Here is a 23,182-nt window from a genome sequence, read left to right as displayed (position 1 = left end):
TCATTTTGAACTCTCTGGTGACAGATAATGATATTCAAAGAGTATAGAAGCAAAGAGGCAAAACTCTGGTGCTTTTTAGACAACAGCCACTCAACGGCGCTGCGGTAGCGCTGCTTCCATTTTGGACTGAAAACGCCAGTGAGTCTGTAGATCTATAAAGTTTTTTTTAGGTAAATCAACTTCCCAGTACGAACACTTAAATAACCCTCATTTCAATTATTATGTCCTAAAAGTTGTGAAATTAACTAATAGCTGAATCCAGATTTATTTTCCTCAGCATCTTAAACGTGCATCAGACCCAGCTTCTGATCCCATCCGGTCAGCTTCCTGCTAGCTGTATGTGGCTGTGATAATGGATATATTGGCTGTAATTCATCACTTTTATTATCTTATAATACACCCATGGGCTGTATGCTGTAAGCCTGTACCGTGGTGGATGCATTAACATCTCTGTTCCCAAACAACCGGCTATCGGCCAGTAGCTAGTAGCATGACAGAAACAGAATTTAATAGTTGTAGGCTATTTACTAACACGCAGGTCAAAAGCACAGGACACAACCTCTTATATATCCATGGTCTGTGGTCTATTGTACATCTATTTTGGAGGTCGTTGACATGAAAACGTTTGAGATTGTTCTCAAAATCTGTGTGCTGGATTTTTCTAACTTCCATTTATGTCCATCGCTCACTTTATGCTCCTCTGGGAAGCAGCCGGGCAAAAAAGTTTAATATAATTATTGTTCAACACAGACCATCTCAGTAAAGACCATAATATTATGAAAATACAGTGTACAGCACTTTGTAGGCGGACGTTTAACTGTCGTCTGGTAGTCACTTTCAGCCCAAAATGGCGGAAGCGTAGCTTTGCTGCTGGGCGCTGATGTTGCAATGGAACGAACAATTGACTTTTTACATCTTAGCTCCATACGTTGCTCCGTGATTCCCATTAGTAGGGTCTACAATATCCTTCCAGACGTCTGCATAATAAAAACATAACATTTAAGAAGGGGCCGACACCGCTCTGTGTGTTGTAGGAGTTTGGTTTAATATTGTATTGAAAAATAAATTAACGAAAATAACTTTAAAATGCAACAGAAGACAAAAAAAGAAAGGAAAAGAAAAAGATCCAGATTATAAACATTCTTTGCCAGCAGGGGGTGGAATCGCAGTGCTCATGTAAGATTAAATTTACAAATATATATATAAAAAAGGAATTTATTAGACATATCCACAAATCACGAAAGCATTCCTTTACATCCAGTGAGCTGAATCTGGTCTACCACCCAAGTTCTAGTTCTTCCAGCTACAAAAAGGTCTAGAAAATTTATATTTATATATGTATATATTTCATACACATGCCCTATGTGTGGATGAGGCTGTAAAAAACTAAACTGTACAAAAACAAAAAGCACACAGTGGTGATGTTGTTGTGGATGGAATGATGATTAAATTAAGAAAATAGGATTCAGGAAAACAACGATGTGATGAGGTCGATGTTTGGAATGAACCTTTCATTCATCCGATTCACGGATTTTGGCTTTAAAACGGAAACACGGACATCATCTCAACAAAGTGTTCATATTCTATGTGGGTCATGAAATGATTCTTAGTGTTTTGCTAAACGGTTTCAAGTGCTTTAAAAACAAGAAGAGGTGGTTCAGTCTTTAAGATTTGTCAAGATGAAGAGGAGGAATGACAGAGAGGGAATAACACTCAAGTTAAATAACAATTATTAAATACTATCTACAAGGTCTCAGCTGAGCTGGACTGGAGGAACAAATTTAAAAGCTTTATTCTCTGAAACTTCTGGCAGTCAGATCAAGAGGATCATCATCATGAACTACCAGGTTAAATGTTTAGAAGCCTGATAACCCAATATATGAATCCAGAGATCATTAAAGGCTTAAGGAATAGTTCATAGTATTAACCTTTTTTGGATCTCATGTTAGTTGAGTTGGAGCCGCGGTGGAAGGATAAACCGTCAAGAAATAGTTCCTAATAGTCCCCCGACTCCAGACATGAGATCCAATCTGAACATCTCCCTGAACTATGAACCTTTAAATAATAAAAAGAAAAATATGTTTAATACTGAAAATCATGAACACGTCATTACTGTTAATCTGAAAATAACAATTAAGATAAGATAATCAAGTCAACATTTAGCAGGCTACTTCAAGGTCCAGCTGGTTTTGTGGGAAATCTATCTTATTTTACTAACAGAGTCGGACAAACTCATGGACGTCTTGTTTGGAACAGTAACTAATTTATCTGCAGGTTTTCTCTATGCAGAAAGAGTCAAGCATGTAGAAGCATCTGAAGCCTGTATACCGGTACTGATTATAAATTAGTAGATTCAAAATCAAATGATGGTGCTGCTGTGGTTTGTTAGCCACATGCAAGTTGGAATCACGATTAGTGTCACATAGTTTTGTTTACTAATGTTTCTGAAGATGCAGAGTGAAAATAGTTTATATATATATGATGTGGGTTTTAAAAAAATTAAGAATATTTTAGCAAACTCACAAGAGCTCGAAACGACTACCAACACCGTTCAACTCTGATTTAACGACACGCTGTCATTTCTGTATTTATATTGTCGGTATTTAAAATATAAAACATGAAATCACACTGAACATCTGATCCTGTTATCTGCTCCCACAGCGCTGTAAAAAATGACATTAAAACCACCAAGTATGAGAACACCACCGATGAAAAACGAGTAATGCTAAGCTGACATTTACTCTGTGAGCTTTCGACCGTATCCCACATGACCCACGAGTCCTGTACTGAGGTTACATGATGACAGCAAGTTCAATTCACTGAAGAAGACTGTGGGATATTGTTGAAAGCTCCAGGAAGAGCCAAGTGAATATTTACCACAGATATGTGGTCGAGAATGAATCTCCAAGCTCAATGATCTCCTGACAGATTTGTTGTCATTTCAACAAGCATTCAAGTTTGCAGAGTTTTTGACATCCTCACAGCTGGAGGCCTGTTTGCTGACTGGACCAGTCTAACTGTTTAACACATCCATGAGTTTGTGATTCTGGGTTAGAAGTAAGCAAAACTGTAACATTTCCCTGAAACCGAACCGTTGTTGAAGTCCTAAAAACGTTGCGTCAGCTGCAGTTTCCTGCCTGTTTGTCAGTCCGCTCAGTCTGAGAGCCTCCTATGAGTAAAGCTGTAAACTTTGGTTGTGACTCCTCCTCGTGACGCCGCCCAGCGACAGAAACCAACCTGACGGAGACGACCGGAGGGAGGAGAGGAGGGGGAACCATGAGGAGGGTCTGTGGTCATGCTCTTCATTCATACATTCACATAAATGGGAATCATTAATGTTGAGTCGTCGTCCGACAGGCGAACACGCACCTTGGATGACACTCGGTGATAGTATAATGGCCCCTCCCACCAATAAATACCTTAACCCCGCCCACTGACAAATAATAAAATACATCACACTGCTTCCTCCGGATCTACAGCGAGTCCTTAAACCTACAGCCAGCACGGCGAGGAACCTCCATCTACAGTCAGAGAACAAAAACTCATTTACACGTCTCAAACCGTCCTAAAAAACGTTGTTTCAAAACCGAGCAGAGAGTGAGGGAGGGAGAGGGGGAATAAACGTGATGGGAACGAGATGGCGTGCTGCTAGTTTTTCTTCTTGACATTGTTGTTTGAGGCAAGCCGGGGTCGCGGCGCCGGGATCAGGCTTGCCAACGGGACTCGACTCCGAGCCACTTCGAAGAGTTTGGAGAAAATCTGGAGGAAGAGGAGGAGAAGGAGGTCAGGTGGAGGAGTGCAAGGCCCTAAATATTATAATGGTTCTGGAAAATAAAAGGATTATTTTACCACCAACTGCCCTTTAGAATTTATACATTTTCATACTTGTGTTTTCACTCATAACAGTTTATCATGTTTGTAATCACTGCAGAATATGCTGCTTAAAATTGAGTGTATATTAAGCAAATCTGTTTTATTTCTGGAATTGGTTCTCTTTCAACAAAGATTAACAACCACCCCGATACAAACAACAGAAGAACTATACTAAACTCCCACTATGGAGCACACAATCAGCAATCCCAATACCATTAAGAGACAGTCAGTCAGTACCAATTCTGGCCACATTCAGTGTCTCTTAGCTCAATGACTACATACCTGATTGTCCTTCAAACACGTTTTCGAAAAAAATGTTAAATGTTTAAAAGAACTGAACTCTCTGATACTCCGTGGTAAAGAATTTCACATCCCGGCTGTCTCAACTGAGAAGCATTTTTGCCTAAATGTTGTAGACCGAAATGTAACAACCGTCTCCTCTAGTGGAATCTAATATAAATTCTTGCAGGTTTGATACTGACGAGTGAAGCTCACATTCAAGAAGCTACGGATGCTGTCATGTGTCATGTGCCAGTGCTGTCTTTTTAACTTTTGATATTTCTTTTTACCCTCTACCCCCCCACCCTCAAGATGCTTTGCCTTTTGCCAGGCCGACATTGTAAATAAGAATTTGTTCTTAATTGACTTGCTTGGTTAAATAAAATAAATAAAAGAATGTTTTGCAAATTTAAAATCGTCTCATTATGTCCATAAATTGTTTGAGGATCTTTTTACACAAATGGACCAAGCGAAGGAACTTATACAGGTAGTTAAAACCTACCTTTCGTGGAGTCCTCTGGAGGCATTGAGAGAGAAAATAAAGAGGAAGGATTAGAGGAAGAGGAGGATGAGAAAGAGAAGGTGAAGGATGACAAATGTGTTGAAGTGAATCGAGCATCAGCGCTGAGTCTTAACTATTGTTTACCTATAGCTTAACTATAGTTTAAGAGAAGAGCACTGACTGAAGAGCTGAATTATATCACACATGCTCTGAGTTAAAGTAAAGAGCTGTTTTACAAGAGGTAGTTTTTTCCACAGGGTTGAGTTTGGTTTGAAATTTGAGTTTAAGTACAGACACCAAAATGATCATTTTATCACTTTATTAGTCTCAAAACTCTTCTTTCATTACAAAAACAACTAAACCTCTAAATGAATCAAAGTGTAATGTTTAAACTCGCACAGCTGTGCAAAAGAGAATAAATATCAAGACTAAGAATCCAGACATCTGATGCCAACTTTCAGTACTCCAGTTTTACTCCGTCCGTTATTTAGTATTATTGACACATTTCAGGTGGCACCTTGAAAGTATTGGTTTAATAAACGGCCCTATTTGTTCACTATTAGTCTACTATTAGTCTACCGATCTTGTCTTCAACCAGGTCTCATCAAGCAAAAAGGATTTTGAAAATATTTTAACTTTTATGCATATCTAAAAAACGCTAGAAAAACAGGATGCACGGAAGGCACGTCATACCATAGGAGAACAATGGTCAGCCCTTCATCAGCCTTTTGGTGTTGTGACCTCACTAGTCCTCGAAGTTAGGGCTGCAGCTATCGACTGTTTTTGTAATTGTGTATTCTACTGATTATTATATTGATTAATTGTTTTTCAACCAGGCAATGTCGTTTCAGTTTAGTTTTTCTTAAAGGATATCGTTTTTATTCAGTTTAGAACATTATTTTTTACTGCTCATTTTAGTTTCAGTTTTACGATAATAACCCTGATGGAAAAGCACTACCTTCAGTTATTCAGAAGTAACAGAATCAGTTGATTAAAGGAGCTTTCAGTATCGCTGATGACTGAAACCAGAGAGGCGAAGACAGACGGACATAAAGACTAGAGCAGAGACCAGACAAGTAAAAGCAGACGAGGCTCGTCCTCTCACCTGTTCCCAGAGGGTTTCAGCCACCTGGTCGATGACTCCTCCGACCTCGCGGAACTCTCCAGAGTATTTGGCATAACCCCAGATGCAGAGTGCCGTCAGAGCCACGCCCATCACCAGGTTACACAGCGTGGCTACAGAGTTGATACCCACGAAGCCCGTGACCAGCGACACCACGTACATGACGAACATGACGGCGAACAGCGTGGCGGGCGTCCGTGCAGCGTAGAAGATGTTCTTGCCTTCGTTGTGCTTGCTGAAGTTGGCGTAGGTCTCGTCGAGCTCCGCCTCCAGCTGCTCCTGGTAGCGCCGGCAGAAATCCTCTCCGCCCATCTTCTTAACGGAGCGAAAGTGTCGCACCGACGCCTGCCGCAGCTCCCCGTGACGGCGCTCCAGCTCTACCGGGGAAATGTAGGGTTTGTCTCCGCCGCAGACCTGCGAACAGAACACAGGACAAGGTCGTTTTAAAAATCTGAACGCAAGTTATTCATCTTATCAACCAAACGCCTCTGATATCCAGTAACAGCATGCTGGGATGCCTTACCTGCTCCATGCTTTTGTGGTACAAGTCTTTGGCTCCTGCTACAGCTGCAAGGTTATTAGCTTCAGCTGTTGCCTAGGTAACAGATGACAAAACATAGATTCAACATGGAGAAGTGAGGTAAACACATCATTACAGATCAACAGAGTCCTTTTACTAAAAATGAGATATGCTCCTGATCCTGATCTGATGGATATACTGTTGTTAATGTTATTTACTAGGGCTGTCAAAGTTAACGCAATAACGTGTCAACGCCACTGATTTCTTTAATGATTTTTAGGTCGTAGCAGGCTCAATTTTAAAGCTAGAGTGAAGATACTGGCATCATATGAAACTACAAAACCTAAAGAACCATGTCATACTAACTTGTCACAAAGGAGGCTAAATAACGCTCCAAACGTGCGCTAAATTTTGGCGAGGAAAAACTGTCATGGCTATTTTCAAAGGGGTCCCTTGACCTCAAGATATGTGAATGAAAATGGGTTCTATGGGTACCCACGAGTCTCCCCTTTACAAACATGCCCACTTTATGATAATCACATGCAGTTTGGGGCAAGTCATAGTCAAGTCAGCACACTGACACACTGACAGCTGTTGTTGCCTGTTGAGTTTGACATGTTATGATTTGAGCATATTTTTTATGCTAAATGCAGTACCTGTGAGGGTTTCTGGGCAATATTTGTCATTGTTTTGCGTTGTTAATTGACCGCTATGGAGAAAGTTTTTTATGAGCAGGTGCGTGTTTCAGAAGACTGGTGTAGAATAAATAATAATGCTTTAATGCAAGATTTGTTTTAACGTTTGTGTTGTGTTGTTAATTGATTTCCAGTAATAAAAATATACATTTGCATAAAGCAAGCATATTTGCTCACTCCCATGTTGATAGGAGTATTAAATACTTGACAAATCTCCCTTTAAGAGACGTTTTGTGATAAAACCAATAAGAAATGTGCAATTACTTTGCGATTAATCGTGATTAACTATTGACAATCATACAATTAAATATTTCAATCAACTGACAGCCCTAATATTTACACAGGATATATATTACTACAAATGTATCATCAACTCATATATAAACATATCTGAACCATTCAGAAAGTTTTCCTCAGTGAGAAGAACATTATTAATAAAGAGAACTGATTATTCAGCTCTGTTAAAAAGAATATACTCAATCTGTTCTTGTCTTTTTAATTAAATATGATATTAACTGTCCAGCAGGCGGCGCTGTTTAACAGTGAGATTATCTTCATTATATTGTGTATGAGCAGAGCTGACCTGCAGCATTGACTTGGGGTGAGGAAGCTCTTCTCCCTGGTAGATCTTCATGTAAGCCTGAAAACACAACAGACAGATAACAGAAGGTGCAGAGAAACAGTACTGAGTCCAACTCTAAATTATTTCTGGAGGCATACAAATACAAAGACGACATCCAAAGGACAGCAGGGGATTTGCAAAAATACCCAAAAACTTCCAAGACTTTCGTCTTTACATTTTAATGTTACCTGAGATGACCTGAACTTATGACCAGTTTAACCACCAAAGAAAGGTGATAACAGCTTCTTTCTCACTGAACAGAGCTCAGTAACACAATTCCAACTTACAGGGTTCCTAAACATCTTCCATTTAAAAATTATATACTTTTTCAGATGATATTTGACATCCGAGTACAAATAGCTAGATGTTTATTATGTAAATAAAGGGTTTTAAAACCCAACTGTTAACATGTATGTTGCATTGTGTCTATGTAGACTATACTATTATGTTGCCAAATAATTGCCAGAAGATTGTAGCTCAGTAGCTCATACAGCAGTGTTGATTTTGGCAGCTATTTTAGATTTAGTCTTAAAACGAAAATGCTTATTAGTCGACGACATATACTTCTATACTATATACTTCATTCCTTGCTTTTGACGACATCTAGCTCGCTCTGGCCTGCACTCGCTCACACAGTGGTAAATGTTTTGGCTGCCTGCTCTAAACGCCATGAAAAACACGCTGCTTGTATGATCAATTTTTTTTTAAGAAATGCTAGTTTCATATTTTTCCATACTCCGTAGGAACCCTGAACTCAAGGTCCACTTACTAGCTAGGGCTGTCGCGGTGAAGGAATTTCCCCTGCAATAACCTGATTTTAGTGCTCTATATAGTACTTATATTGTTACTTTGTAAATGACAAAGATGAAATACTTGATAATTGTTAAAAGCAGAACTCAGAAGGACAATGAGGCTGAGACGCTTTGGTTGTCTGGTTGCTATGATACTTAATATCCACAGAAGTAAAAATGTCCACACAAGGTAGAATACTTGCTCTGGATATATGCAAAATATGCAGCACTCCCACTGCAAAGAATTTAACAAGAAAGAATGTGAACATAGCGGTTGTGTCGGTTGCTATCCATCCCCTGCAGTTGTCTAGTCAAAAGCGCGGTATTGCAATATTGCAACAGCCCTATTACTAGCTTTTTCTAGCGCTTTCAACCAGGATTTTGAAATGGTAAAAATAATAAACATATTCGTACTTACTAAACAGAAATTAGTAACTGAAAAGAACTATAATTCTCTCTCCTAATAAACTGCAGACTCACATTTTCAGGGCAGTCTGTAAAGCTTTATTTTTCAAGTTCCTGAAAATATAGTTTTATCTGTTCAGGACATTTAAAGTTCCAGGACACTACAATGCACATTTATATTTTGGAACTTATTTTGAAATGATTCAGGAAATTGGTGTCATCCTACTGACAGTGATGATCTCATAGATGGAAGCAATACAGACATAGGTTGCATCCACACTAACATGCTATTTAGTATGCTCAAACAGTATGTGAGCTATTTTAGTATGTCCGAAACCAATAGTACGCAAATTGAAAACCATTTCTGGTGAAATATTACAGTATGCTACTCTGGATACTACGGCTGCATAAATATCCCACAATGCAATGCAGTAGCGACAACAACATTCATGGTGGACGGCTATCAAATTAGTTCTGATGTAATGTCGGATCTACTGTTGTGTATCTATGGATACAGACACCCACAGATATAAACTCACTTTGAAGTAGTGCAGCAGGTCTCTGCAGGTGATTTTGACTCCTCCGATCTCTTTTTCCACCAGGTTTTCTGGAGAGAGCAGCGTCGGGACGAGGTTCACCAGCTCCTTCTTAAACTCCTCATCGATATCTGAGACACACACACACACACACACACCAACCCCATCACATAAAGTCATAAAAAGTTATAAAGGTGTTATTTTTGTACCCTGAACTGTCATTTGATGCTCAGGTGACTAAAGTGGTGCAGTCCTGTTTTGCCCAACTGAGACAGCTTACTAAGATCAGGTCATTCCTTTCCCCTGCTGATTTAGAAAAGGGTCATCCATGCTTTTATCTCCTCCAGACTCGATTATTGCAATGCACTTTATTCTGGTATCAGCAGGCGGAACATCCAAAGACTACAGTTAATACAAGGCGCTGCTGCCAGGCTTGGCAGGTGGACTGTGGATTGGTTGTGTCTGCATTAGTGTTTTACCTCTGAGCCGTCCGTCAAAGTGCGGGTTGGTGGCCACCTTGAGGCCAGGGTGAGGCAGCAGGAAGCAGCCGATGTTGGAGAAGCAGGAGTGGATGTGTTTCCTGACGTTCTGCAGCTCCTCATGTTGGTTCTGCTTCACCTAATCACAGACGTGAACACATCATCAGTATGACGATGTTTAAACCAGAGAGACTTCAGCCTGACTGGTGAAACTAACCTGCAGTCGCTTCTCCAGGAAGCTCTGTCCTCCCTCCAGACCGTACGGATGTTCGTAGGGGTAACTCCAGTCTCTGATCAGGAACATCAGACTCTGAACAGAGGGGCACATTCATCTTACATTCACATTCCCCATTGGAAAAAGCTGTCTGACGGTAAGGTACAGTGTTGAACATATTCTAAATGTAGCGTACACTTAAACTGATATATTACTTTTTTTAGGTGGCTAAAATACAGTTTGCTGCTTCCCCCGTCCACAGCAATACATTGCTTTGCTTCCGTGCTGGTACTCCTGTCTGTTTCTCCAAACTGGGGGCGTGCCGACTGTCATCTACTGTAGGTAGTAATACACTGACGATGGATAAGTACCTCATACAACCCCACATCAAACCCAAATTATCCCTTTAACATCGAGCATCTAAAACAGCTCACCCCAAGAAGAGGGACAAGACAAAGCTTATGCTTATTGTCATTAAGAAGGTCTCATTTAGTCATTTGAGGACTGAAGTTCAAATGTTGTTTATGTGTCAGAAACCAAGTCTCTTAAAATCTAACTCTGTGAATATTATGAGGAAAGTGAACGTGGTTCGCAGATCACACCTGAAAGGGTTTCTCATAGACTTCCTCCATGGCCAGTCGTCCGTACTCAGTGAAGAGCTGAGGAGAGGAAACAACCAGCAGCTTAAAATCTAATCAAACATCACAACACAGTCATAAAGCTCAATTAGTGTGGGAACAAATGTGTGCGTATCTCATTCTGCTTTATCCGGTCCATGAAAGCTTTTCCATTTGCTGCTCTAAACGCTCGCTGTCTGAAAAGTCTTTTGTGCTGCAGCAAGTGATAATGTTTGTTTTTGTTTGGAATAAAAAAGAAGAAAAACTGGGTTGAGTTTAGCCTGACAGATGTTCGCTGCCTCAATGCAGCCGATTTGTCAGCACCTGTTTTAAATTAAGAATCTCAACATTTTTCCAAGGAATCTGGCTTTAAATAATCCAACATGTGCAGAACCATGTGGTCATCATTCAACTTGTGAGGAGAAAAAAATGCACACAACTTAAACTGTAACCCCGCCCTCACTGTTTGATTGACAGATGATCTCTGAAGTGCAGTGATGAGCAGTTGGGACCAAAGATGGGAGAGAACGGTGAGAGACTTCTGTCAGGCTTCCAGTCTGAGCTGCTTTCTGCCTCATAAGGCAGCCTGCTGCTGGGTCGAGTTCAGCAGTTAATCCTGACCTGAACACATCATAAAACACCTGATATGGAGCTCTTCACTCACAAGAAGGATGAGCTTTAACAGAAATGCTGCTGTAAATCTGTTGGACTAGAAATCAACATGCAGCTGCTCTGTCAGGTCGGACAGTGAAAGCAGTCAGAGTCCTTGTTATTAGAGTTGTTCTGATACCGATAACACAATCGGAAATGTGTCCGATACTGCCCAAAATTTGGGATTGGGTATCAGCGAGTACGCCAGTCTATGCGCTGATCCGATACCATAATTTATTAACCCAGAAAAAAAATCTACTTGTTTAACTGGAAATCAATTCTTCGTCGCGGCTCAAAAACAGTCGCCTTCACTGTGCTGCCACCCTGGATGTATCCTGGCTGCCACTGGCAACTACTGTTCACTATCCAAACATGGTCAGTAGAAAACAGCTGTTTCTTCTTATTATCATCATCATCATTATTAATAATAATAATGATAATAATAATAATAATAACTACTAAGGCTGTTCCGAATACCATTTTTGGGGTTTTGAAGCTTCGGTGAGAAATATGTGGGATTATTCCTCATTTCATGGTCTATTTTGGGATTTATAAATTATTATTACCAATTTATATGAAAAAATAAAGTAAAACCGAAGCATTTGAATACTGATTTGGAGGTTGATTACCATGGCAACAGTCGAAGCATTTGAGTCAGCCCTAATAACTATATATATATATATATATATATTTTTTTTTTAATCACGCTGGTATCGGAATCGGTATCGGGGAGGAAAATCGGAACATATCTACTTGTTATCAGGAGAGGAAAGTAAAAAATTGTCCAAAACTGGACTAACAGGATTGTTTAACACGGTTAGCTAAAAGTCAAGTTTGCTTCGGCTGGTGGGCGGTGCTTGGTATTTCCTCAATTGATCTCAACATGGCTGCCGGATCACAAACGTTCTCATTTTACAGCTAAACACTACACTACAAGATGTTTCTGAAAACATTTGAGGTGAAAGTATAGGCATTACAGTGACAGAATATTGATTCATATTTGATCAGCGCTGCCTAGTTTGACCGTTTGATCGGAGTTTGCGAGTGATTGACAGCTGCTCAGAGAAGGCAGACTCCAGCTCGGCTCTGATTGCTTGTTTTCCTCCAGTTTGTGAAATCGTGCAGATGCCATCAGGAGCACCGGAGGACACAGAGGCACATGATTGTTTTCAGATTACCTGTCTCATGCACCACTGTCAGGATATAGTGACCGTTTTATAAAAATAACTTTTTTTAAATCATATTTGCTCCAATCTCGCCTACTTCACCTAAAGGGTTAAAGAAATTAGTGGCGTTAAAACGAATATACGTTAACGCGTTATCATCGCATTGACAGTCCTAATAAAAGTCATTTAAAAAAAATGTTATGTAAAATTATTGATTTCTTTAATAAGTAGCCGTGTAATAAGCGGGATAATGTACAGCGAGCAGGTCATTACTGCAAAATGAACCCCTTCAGGGTGATTGAAGACCCCATTGCCACAATAATGACCCGCTCGCTGTACATTATCCCTTGCACATCATATTAATATTAAGTTAAATACTATTCATTTATCAAATTTACAGATAAATAATATCCAGTCGTTTTCTACTCAGTGTGAGCCATTTGTAAATTTGTCTACAAGTTGATTACTAACCTGGAGGTGCTGGAGGTCATCTTCTTGGACATTCTGGGACAAGTTGTACACCTGAAATACACACAACAAACCAACACCTCAACCTGTTAAGTCACCGGGTGCCATCACACTGAGACCTTTATTACTTTACAACCTCCGACACGCACACAGGACACTGAAGCTTGTTTGACACTTAACAGCACAATTTGAATGATAAAAATCAGCTTACCTGAACAGAGCTGGTCATGGTGCTCAGGGCGAACAGCGTGGCACAGTCTTTGATGGTAGACTGGCTGTCAAACGCCCCCTGTGTGTCAATTAGTAGAACTGCAACCTGCAAGAACAACACATATTTCATTCCAACAGCTCGCACTACAACTAGATTATTTTGTGTAATTAGTTGGGATTGATGTGAACACACACTACAATGCCTTGGAAGAAAACTGAAAGGGAGGATTTAAAGCATTCAGAAAACGATGACTGGGTGTCGGCCTGTGAACTGACCTTGCAGCCGTCTGGTTTCTCCACCACGAACACCTCGCTCCAGGCCAGGATGCCCGTGGTCTCCCTCTCACAGCCGCCTCGCCAGGTGAAACCGGTCAGAGGCTCCTCCTCGCTGCCGACCCATGAACCCGACTGGACAGAGACAAGAAGAGGGTGGAGAGGTCATCGCACTGTTCCTGCTCCAATAATATTACATACAGATATCCTGGTTGGTGTTTTTATGCACCAAAAATGCTGCCTTTTCACAGACAGTAAGATTACACTGTGTTGATGTATTGATGCAAGACCATGACAACAATTTGTAATTTCTTTTGGTTACATTTGCTCAACTGAAATCAAAACTATGAAACGAGAACTCGGAAAAGAGAAGAACGTAATTTTAGTGTTTTTGACTGGTTGTCAATCTGTTACAGCCGAAGCTCGACATTATTCTGTAGCTAAAGTTATTGTGTATAATGACCGAGGAGCAGCAGATCCACACAGCAGGACTGTTTTCAAGCAGATTTCTGGGTCTTACATTACTTCTCCTGCCACCTGTGGTTTCCAGTTTATTTCAATACCTGTTGGAAATCCCCTTGCAGAGACCTGACACTAAGATAGTTTCAGATTCATGTCCATGAAACACAACACTCACATTTCCATATTTATTTTGAAAGATTTTGTCCTCATCTCTTACAGTGTAGTCGTGGACAGGACAGGACAGGAGGAATGATTACAGCCACCAACGACTGTCAACGTACATCTGATGTGAGTTTTGTATTAAGCCGGACATTAAAGGAACCTATCCTTTAACCTATAGCAGCTTTAAACAGAAACTTCAGTTGTGACTGTGAAAGACCTCAGCAGGTACCAGGAAGGAAAATTAATCTAAGAACTGATGGTTAGTGTGGGTGGGCAATATGAATACAATACACAACGCAATATAGATAATTTTCTGGTAAACTGTTTATGTATAAAGGCCCTGACACACCAAGCCGACGGTCGGCCGTGTTTTTTCGGTGTGTCCTGCACCGTCGGCTCTAGTTTGCCCGTGTTGGAAGTTTTTCGGCCGATTCAGCATGTTTAATGAGAGTGGTGTGAAAATGGTCATCAAACACCGCTTTGTTGAACATGATGATACATGTACGTATCATAACAACGGCTTGTTGTGTATCCGCAGTCCTGTCTTCCGGTTTCCCTTTTTGAATGACGGATACAGACTACCGCCGCCTGCTGGTGTGGAGAATTATTTCCTCTCACGCAGGCCGTCGGCTGTAGTCTGTGCAGCGCGTTTAAATGCAACTAATCGGCCAAGACAAAGGTGACGAATAGCCGACGCCACAAACCAAAGATGAATACAGACATAAAGTCTGGTATTGTTGTTAATTCAGTAAATTAAATAGTAACAAATCAAGGTACTTTATATTGATGTAGAACTTGCATAAAAACATAAAATATGATTGCAATATGTTACCATAAATCAGTCTGTGAAAGGGAAATCTTCTATGGTGAAGAGAAATATCTGACCGTAGACAAATTCATGTCTTCTTCGTCATCAGCTGAAACATGAAAAAGCTCTACGGTCTAATCCCATTCTCCCAGCTCATACTTTGAGACCTATGTGAGGTGCGTAAAAAGCAGCCCTACCATGACCTGACCTGTGTGGGCGAGGCTTATCCTATGCATAAAGATGGCTTTTATGTGTGGAATAAGCAGCAGTGAGCTCTGCGGAGGCCCAGCCACAGACCCGGCATTGTGTCGGCCTAAAATCCTCTTTACAGCATCATGAAACCCTCCAGAATGTTCCTCAGTGCTTACCCTAGATTAACACGGACAAAGATTGAGTCACAGATGAACACAGACACTCAGTTTTCTCTAAAAACCGGTCATGGTTTCAAACGGTTCAAAAATGTTAACCGGAGTCATTTCCTGCTGCAGGATATCAACCACAGCTAACAGGAAGTTTACTGGAATTTTTTTTGTTTCTCAGCTAAAAGAGTTCCAATGAAACAATGAACACTCTCATCAAGTGTTTTTATGGTTTAATGTGGTGAAGAAGATTTAATTTTGCATTGACAATTCTACCACTCCTGTAGAAATCCAATCAAAACCTCACTGGACAAATAATTAACATTAACTCTTTAATTCAGACAGCTGTAGAGCCTTGGCAGAGACATGTTTAACATGACTTCAGTCAATGGTGAGTGTACCTGTTTGTACATGAAGCGCAGCATGAAGTCCAGCAGGAAGGACTTGCCCTTGCGGAAAGCTCCGGCCACGGAGACGACGACTACGTGGAGGTCCTGCACCTCCTCCTGCAGCAGCAGCCGCTCCAGCGCCTCCTCGTGCAGCGAGAACGAGTGCTCCTCCTCATCCGCCACCACGATCTGCACCGGCCTGGCCACGCCCACCTCTTCCTCCTCCAGCAGGTCGTCTTCGTCCTCCTCCTCACGCCTCATCGGGGATGTGTCCGATTTAAACCCGTGGCCACCTGAGGGAAAGTTGTGGTTAAAGATTGACCGACCAGAACGAAACCCTCCCCAACACCTCTTCCTAACTGGACGAGATGCGAACAAGTAAACATCAGATTGTTTCAGTTTTTACCAATGAAGATGTCCTAACCTGCTCCGTGCGTCAGCGAACAGCCTGAGCGACGTGTCGCTTGTTGGAAAAACTGCTCGCCCTGGTTCAATTTATGCAAAGTTTCGCGCACCTCCAACCTTTTTCCACTGGTCAAAATAGACGCCGTCAGTAACTGACAGTTAATATCACTCTCTCTATGAAATAGAGAGTACCATCGCTCGTACTATATCTGGACCATTTTTTTTTTTTTATCCATTTGACAAAGTTCGCTCAGTCGCTGTATGTTAGAAAGAGGTGACCAGTTTTATTGAAGCTTAAAGAAAGTAGTTTGCATCAGAGTGGACGAGGTCTTCTTTCTTATCTGCAGTCTGACTGCAGTCATGATGGCCGAGTTTCCCCCTCAGGGATCAATAAACTCTGATGTTGAGAAGCGACAGTGGCTACAGGACGGAAAAAAAGTTTCTGACCTCCTCCAGTTAGTGAAGCTTCACAGGAGCTCGGCCAAGAGGAAGGCTGAGGGGAATCGCTTTCTATTATAGGATGGCAGAGCTGGCTGGAGGTTTACAGTAAATAGACATCAGTCAGTGTTGTTCTACAGTCAGTTTTAACCTGTGGACTAGTAAAGCCTTCAGCTCTCCTTGTATGGCAACAATTACACTTCACTGATCTGCAGCCATCTGGATATTTCAGGAAGACACATTTGACCCTTTTTGGGTGCTTCGACATTCATCAGATAGGTCCATAGACTGTATATAAGAAGTGGACGTAACCCATTGGAATATAGACTGCCGTTTTGAAGCCTCGAGTTCAGCATTTAGGCCGTCAACATCTTGGTATCTGGTGGTCGCCATGTTGTCTTTTGCAACCAGAAGTGACACGGCAGGGTGGAGCTAAGTATAACTGAACGCTGAATAAGACATTTTAGGCAGCCAAAAATGTTATAATTAACTGTCATGAACGGAAAACACACTGTGAAATGGTTAAAGTTGTAAGACGAAAACACAGACAACTCCCAGACCAAACAACGCCGTGGTAGCGACCTGTCAATCACAAGGTAGCCACACCCTAAAGCATACCCTGCTTTATGGTCCATTTTACTCTAATTTACTAAATGAACATCATGCTGTATTGAAGAAGACTTGAAACTAGCGATTGAGACCATAAACTCATGTTTACAATGTTTACTGAGGTAATAAATCAAGTGAGAAGTAGGCTCATTTTCTTATAGACTTCTATACAATCAGACTCCTTTTTGCAACCAGAGGAGTCGCCCCTTGCTGGCTGTTAGAAAGAATGCAAGTTTAAAGCACTTCAGCATTAGCTTCACTTTTCAGACCCTGGAGTTGCCAGCTGGTTAGGTCAGAGTAAAAGATTTCCTCATCTGAAACCAGGTGCAAAAAGCTGCAAATATTTGTGTAAATACTGCAACATTTTCATCGCTGGAGAACGACAAAGTCACTGTGTGTGCAAGTTTCAGGGGGCTGGACCTGTGACTTTGTGGTTACGTGACAGCGCTCACTCAGACGCAGTCTTGTGATTCCACAGCTAACCGAGCAGGCCTGGGGCCTCATGGGAAGAAGAGTCTTTATTCAGGTCACTGTTGAGCTGGTCGGGCCATGTGAGAGCTCTGCAGGCAGCAACACGACAACAATGATCCACCACATCCAGCAGAAAGCTCGCTGGGTAAAATATACACAGTCACATCATCCTGTGGAAGATGTAAAGAATGTACCGGTCCACATAAAAACGTTTTTGGGACGCCTTTCGGACGATAATGTGTGCTTTAACTGAGGCTTTTAAGAAGACCAGTGATCCGGTAAATTCAGTGTCCCAATGTTCTCTGTACAGCACATGAGCTGCCTAAGGGAAAATACTTCTACACTGTGAAGTAGAAATGTTGTGTTAAGCTGACAGATAATCAACAAAAACTTTCAAGTTATCCATCAAGCAAAAAAGTCAAACATTATCTTGTTCAAGCCTCTCCAACGAGAGGATTTACTTTTTTTTTTAATTTAGACTACATCCTCACTGAACTGACTAAACTAAATGTTGTAAGAAAATCTCCCGAAGACAGGAGGAAGAAAGATTTAGCTGTTCGGATGTTCAGTGTGGACGGAGATCTTCAGCGAAAAAACCCTGAAAACTTAAGTGAAATTGTCAATATTCGTTGTCTTGTATTCCTGCCTGCTGCAGTGAATTTTTCCCTATTATCCATTTTAAGCCTAGTTCATTAATACAACACACTACAGAAGTGAATAAGCACATTTTCCTGCTTATCTAACAGGTCAAGCTGACTAGTGGATTCCTGTATATTCACTTCACACTGGTCAACTTCCTTACAACAGTGATCTAACCTCTGATCAAGTCATCCCCTCTATTGGTCACTGTATCATTACACCCGTCAGCAGAGCAGAGGAATCTGGTCTGAGTTCAGCTCAAATGTCTGTTATTAAAGTGTCTTTGAGTGCTGACGGTCAGCAGCATATAGTCTGGTATTACAGTTTAGAGAGTTCAAGCCTTAAAATGTGAATCTGGAATAGGACAATAACTAACCCATAACAGGTTCTGACTCTACCGAGGAAAAGCCTACATGTCCCCCCAACATTGTATCCGACAGCAGTCCTATAGCTACCTATCCTTGTGCAAGAAAAGACATTACACACAAAACTCCATTCAAAATCTGCTAGTTTAATGTTGATGTGCTTCTTTGAAAAAACACTTGCCTTGTCAGAGATCTACATAAACAATTCAAGCCTACAGAACTTTTTTTTTTTAGTATGGCTGTCAAAGTTAAGCCAATTTAACATGTTACCACAAATTCCTTTTAACGCATTAACGCAATCTATCTTTCGAAGGTTGTAGTGGGCTCAGTTTTAAAGCTAGAGTTCCTGGCATCATATTAAACTATAAAACCTAATGAATCCATTGGTTTCTACCACGTCATACGAGCTTGTCGGGAAGGAGGCTAAATAACGCTCCAAATTTGCGCTAAAGTTTGGCGATAAAAAACAGTCATGTCCATTTTCAAACAAGTCTCTTGACCTCTGACCTCAAGATATGTGAACGAAAATGGGTTCTCTGGGTACCCACGAGTCTCCCCTTTACAGACATGCCCACTTTATGATAATCACATGCAGTTTTGGACAAGTCATAGTCAAGTCAGCACACTGACAGCTGTTGTTGCCTGTTGGGCTTGAGTTTGCCAATTTATGATTTGAGCATATTTTTTATGCTAAATGCAGTACCTGTGAGGGTTTCTGTACAATATTTGTCATTGTTTTTTGTTGTTAATTGATTTACATTAATAACTATATACATAGATTTGCATAAAGCAAGCATATTTGCCCACTCCCATGTTGATAAGAGTATTAAATACTTGACAAATCTCCCTTTAAGGTACAATTCTAACAGATACAAAATGTATGATTAATCATAGACAATCATGCAATTAAATATTTTAATCGACTGACAGCACTACTTTCTATATTCTGCATAAAATAATAGGTCCGTAATCATCAGTGTATATCAATATCTAGTGGCAAATATTAATTCTGCAGCAGCATTGTTTAGTCTTGAGAGCTCAAATGTGAGCTCAAAATGTGAATCTGGAATAAGAGGATAACCACACCAGTACAATTATGTGTACACCACATGACACATTGCTCAACTTTTGCCCCATTTTGGTCTTAGCACACAGTGTGCAGTTCTCCACACATAAAGTCAATGGAGCTATCTGCAGCTGCAACAACACAAGCAGCACCAGCTTCTTCTAGCTCAAAACCCTCATGTCCACTATTAACCTAGGTAAAATGAATTTACCTGTGTTTAATGGATCAACAGTACAGGGCTGGCTGAGACCCAATCAAACATATTCCAACACTGACTGTTGTTAAGTTTTCTAGCAGATATCATGTTGACAAAGCACTGATAAGAAAAACAGCAAGCTAGAGGTTTCATCATCAGCTAGCTTGTAGGCTAACTTCACAGCAGTTAAGTTGTCTAGCTAGCAGTTAGCTGAGAGAAACTAACCCACTGCAAGTAACCTAGCCGCAGTGGAAGATCACCAGTTGGTTGTGATAAAGATTAGCCAGCCTCAGATACATCAGGCCAGCAATATGTCATCAAGAGTAGGCTTGCATGACCATGCCCGTTTTTGGGGAAAACCAATCCTGTGTCCCTCGTATTATGAGCAAAACCTCATAATAACAGTTGTGACTAATAAGTCAGAAAATGGGTTGATTTTAAACGGTAACGTTAAAAGGTCCCATATTATAAAAAAAGTGAGATTTTCATGTTTTTAATTATAAAGCAGGCTTAAGTCCTATATAGATACTGTGAAAGTATCTAAACACTCAGTCAACAGGGAAATACACACAGCCCGTATTCAGAAACTCTGCTTTTGAAACAAGCTGTCAGGATATCTGCCCATTCGTGATGTCACGAATATACAATATTTTTTTCTTGACACAATTTTACACGTATACATTCTAAATGTGTCCCAGTTCATTCCTGGTTGCAGTGTATGTGAACGTCATCAGCTGACAGGAAGTACACATGGACCCAAGCTGTTGCCTAGCAATGCAATTCTGTTGCAATTCCGTCAAAATGCACTAAAACGGAGCGTTTCAGACAGAGGGTAAATACAGGCATATTCAGGCCAAATGTATGAGGAAAATAAAGTTGATTTTTTTAACATTACAGCATGTAAACATGTTCTAGTAGAAACACAAAATACAAGTATGAACTTGAAAATGAGCACGATATGGGGTCCTTTAAGGGTTATCAATCCTTACCAACATGAGAGGAGAATTAGTTTAACCAGTGGATTTATAAACCTGATTCAGCGGAGTCTACGGGTCTTAAACTAACATTAGTAGCTCATAGCTATAAGCCGGTGGTATGTATTGTTAAACCACCTTGTTATCCCACTTGCAAGGTGCGCTATCTTACCAGAGATTACACAGCAGTTTAAGTTAGCTCGCTTAACGTTATGGCAGAGTTCTGCAACCTGCAGCTCAGGAGCCACATGAGGCTCTTTCGCTCCTCTCCAGTGGCTCCCTGTGGATTTATAAAAATGGAAATGAATAAATGTGTTTTGTTTACATTTTCATTTGTATTTATCATGTTGTAGGTCTATGGTACGATGACGGAGTATTAGGGCCACATTGAGGAAAAAAATAAATCTGAGATTTCAAGAATAAAGTCATAATATTATAAAGTAGTAATTTTACGTGTTATTTTCTTTTTTTTCTTGTTAAGTTATGACTTTATTCTCGTAATATTATGATCTTTTTTCTCCTAAATTTATGACTTTATTCTCATAATATAACGACTTTTTTTCCTCCTAAATTGATGACTTTATTCTCGTAGTATTACGACTTTTTTCCTGATAATATTATGACTTTATTCTGTAAATCTCAGATGTTTTTCCCCTCAATGTGGCCCTGATACTCCGTAGTACATTTGCTCTTTGTATACTATATAAACTATATACTTACAGACTATAAACTGTGTTACCGTCATCACAATAATCAAACGTTTTGCGGCTCCAGACAGATTTTGTATTTATTTTATTTGCCTAAATGTCTCTTTTGACAGTAAAGGTTGCTGACCCCTGGTGTAGGGTTAAGGTTAGCTAACGAGATAACGGCCGCCAACTGACAGCTTTTTGACAGAGCCGTTAAACAGCAGTTAAACAGCCGTTACAGAGCCGTTAAACAGCAGTTAAACAGCAGTTAAACAGCCGTTATAGAGCCGTTAATCAGCCGTTATGTTGAACAGAACGGAACAATGCAGAGTTAGCTGGAAGAGGCTAGCAGCTAGCAGCTCTGTTAGCTGCTCCGCTAACAACAAACACATCCAGCTGAAGGTGAGGACAGCTGGGACGCCTCTCCGGGCTGCTCCGTGACAATACACCGGCGCACAGCGGGGAATGAGTCGATGTCGGTTCAAACAACCCCCGCGGTCCCCGTCACTAGCGATAGAGAGCCGTGTTGTCAGTGATACCTCACCGCTCGGTAACACGCTGAGATGCTAACCGACAGAGAGGAGGCGGTTATTCGACGGAGCGGAGCGCTGCTGCCTGCAGAGTCATTTCATCAGTCTACACGGCGGTGGAGAGACCACGTCATTTACTGAGGTAAAAACACCCGCAGTCATCTGCCGCACCTGTAATGTGATTTTAACTCTCCGTATATATTGTTTAGTTACCTTGTTTGAAGATGCTGTTCGTGTGATTCCGCTGCTGCTTCAACCTGCTCTCCTCCGCCGCCATCTTTCTTGACCTGCTGTTAACGGCAGCAGACTGCTCTGACGTCACAGAAATAGAAGTCGCGATGGTGTCCGCGCGGTCCTAAAGTACAGAGTCTAAGCCCCGCCCCCCCTGCTAGAGCTATAGTCTCCATAAGAAGTACATTTACTCAAGTACTCAAGTACACACTACACCAGGGGTCAGCAACCTTTACTGTCAAAAGAGCCATTTTAGGCAAAATAAATAAAAAATCTGTCTGGAGCCGCAAAACATTTGAGCATTGTGATGAAGGTAACACAGTTTATAGTCTTATGGTACGTGTCCACAGGCTCCGTGCTTTCCACGCTCTCCATTCATTGTCTATGCAAGCAGCCGCGCAATGCATTCCGGTAGCGTGGCGTCGCGATTCGAGAGACTAGGCGTCACGACGCCCGCTCCTTATTTGCATGAAGTTGAGGTCCTGGCTACTTTATGCAAATCACGGGCGTCCGACGCGACTCGCCGCCTCTCGAAACTCCCGATAATCTTTTAAACTAAACGTTGTCGAGCCAAAATAAAGACAGATTCAGCAACTGCATGGGTTATTTCTCGCCTCAAATGTTTTCAGAAACACATTTCAGTGAACTATTTACGTGAAATAAGAGAAGAAACTTTCCAAACGAGCCTCCATACTGGTTCCGGTTTGAAAGCTGGGAGCAGCAGCCATCGGCGGGAAAGCGTTCGTCCAATCAGGAGCCGAGTGCCTTGTTTCTAGGGGCAGCCCACCAAGCGTCCAATGTTGGGAAGCGTCGCGTCCCCTCGCGATAAAAAACGCCCCTGTGGACACGTACCATAAGTATATAGTATATAAGTCTAATGCAGTGAGGGCCACAGTAAAAAAAATACTACAGAGTATTAGGGCAACATTGAAGGAAAAAACATCTGAGATTTCCAGAATAAAGTT

General features: G+C 41.1%; 1 protein-coding gene across 2 annotated transcripts; it reads right to left on the bottom strand.

Annotated features, from left to right (window-relative positions):
• Nucleotides 1–1,024: 1,024 nt before the first annotated feature.
• On the bottom strand, nt 1,025–22,349 carry LOC119484542 (atlastin-2-like). 2 transcript variants are annotated; one of them, XM_037763398.1, is made up of 14 exons: nt 22,200–22,349; nt 15,617–15,897; nt 13,428–13,559; nt 13,153–13,257; nt 12,945–12,995; nt 10,642–10,698; nt 10,043–10,135; nt 9,826–9,964; nt 9,350–9,477; nt 7,576–7,632; nt 6,301–6,372; nt 5,760–6,191; nt 4,655–4,669; nt 1,025–3,759 (listed from the first exon to the last, which is right to left on the bottom strand). In XM_037763398.1, the coding sequence occupies exons 1-14, from the start codon at nt 22,261–22,263 to the stop codon at nt 3,649–3,651; spliced, it is 1,737 nt and encodes a 578-aa protein (XP_037619326.1). In that variant the 5' UTR covers nt 22,264–22,349; the 3' UTR covers nt 1,025–3,648. The 2 variants fall into 2 exon arrangements, with proteins under 2 accessions (XP_037619326.1, XP_037619328.1); XM_037763400.1 differs by lacking the exon at nt 4,655–4,669.
• Nucleotides 22,350–23,182: the final 833 nt, after the last annotated feature.

This window comes from Sebastes umbrosus, chromosome 3 (assembly GCF_015220745.1).
Source record: "Sebastes umbrosus isolate fSebUmb1 chromosome 3, fSebUmb1.pri, whole genome shotgun sequence".
Lineage (NCBI taxonomy): Eukaryota > Metazoa > Chordata > Actinopteri > Perciformes > Sebastidae > Sebastes > Sebastes umbrosus.
This window is presented reverse-complemented; position numbering and strand designations above follow the sequence as displayed.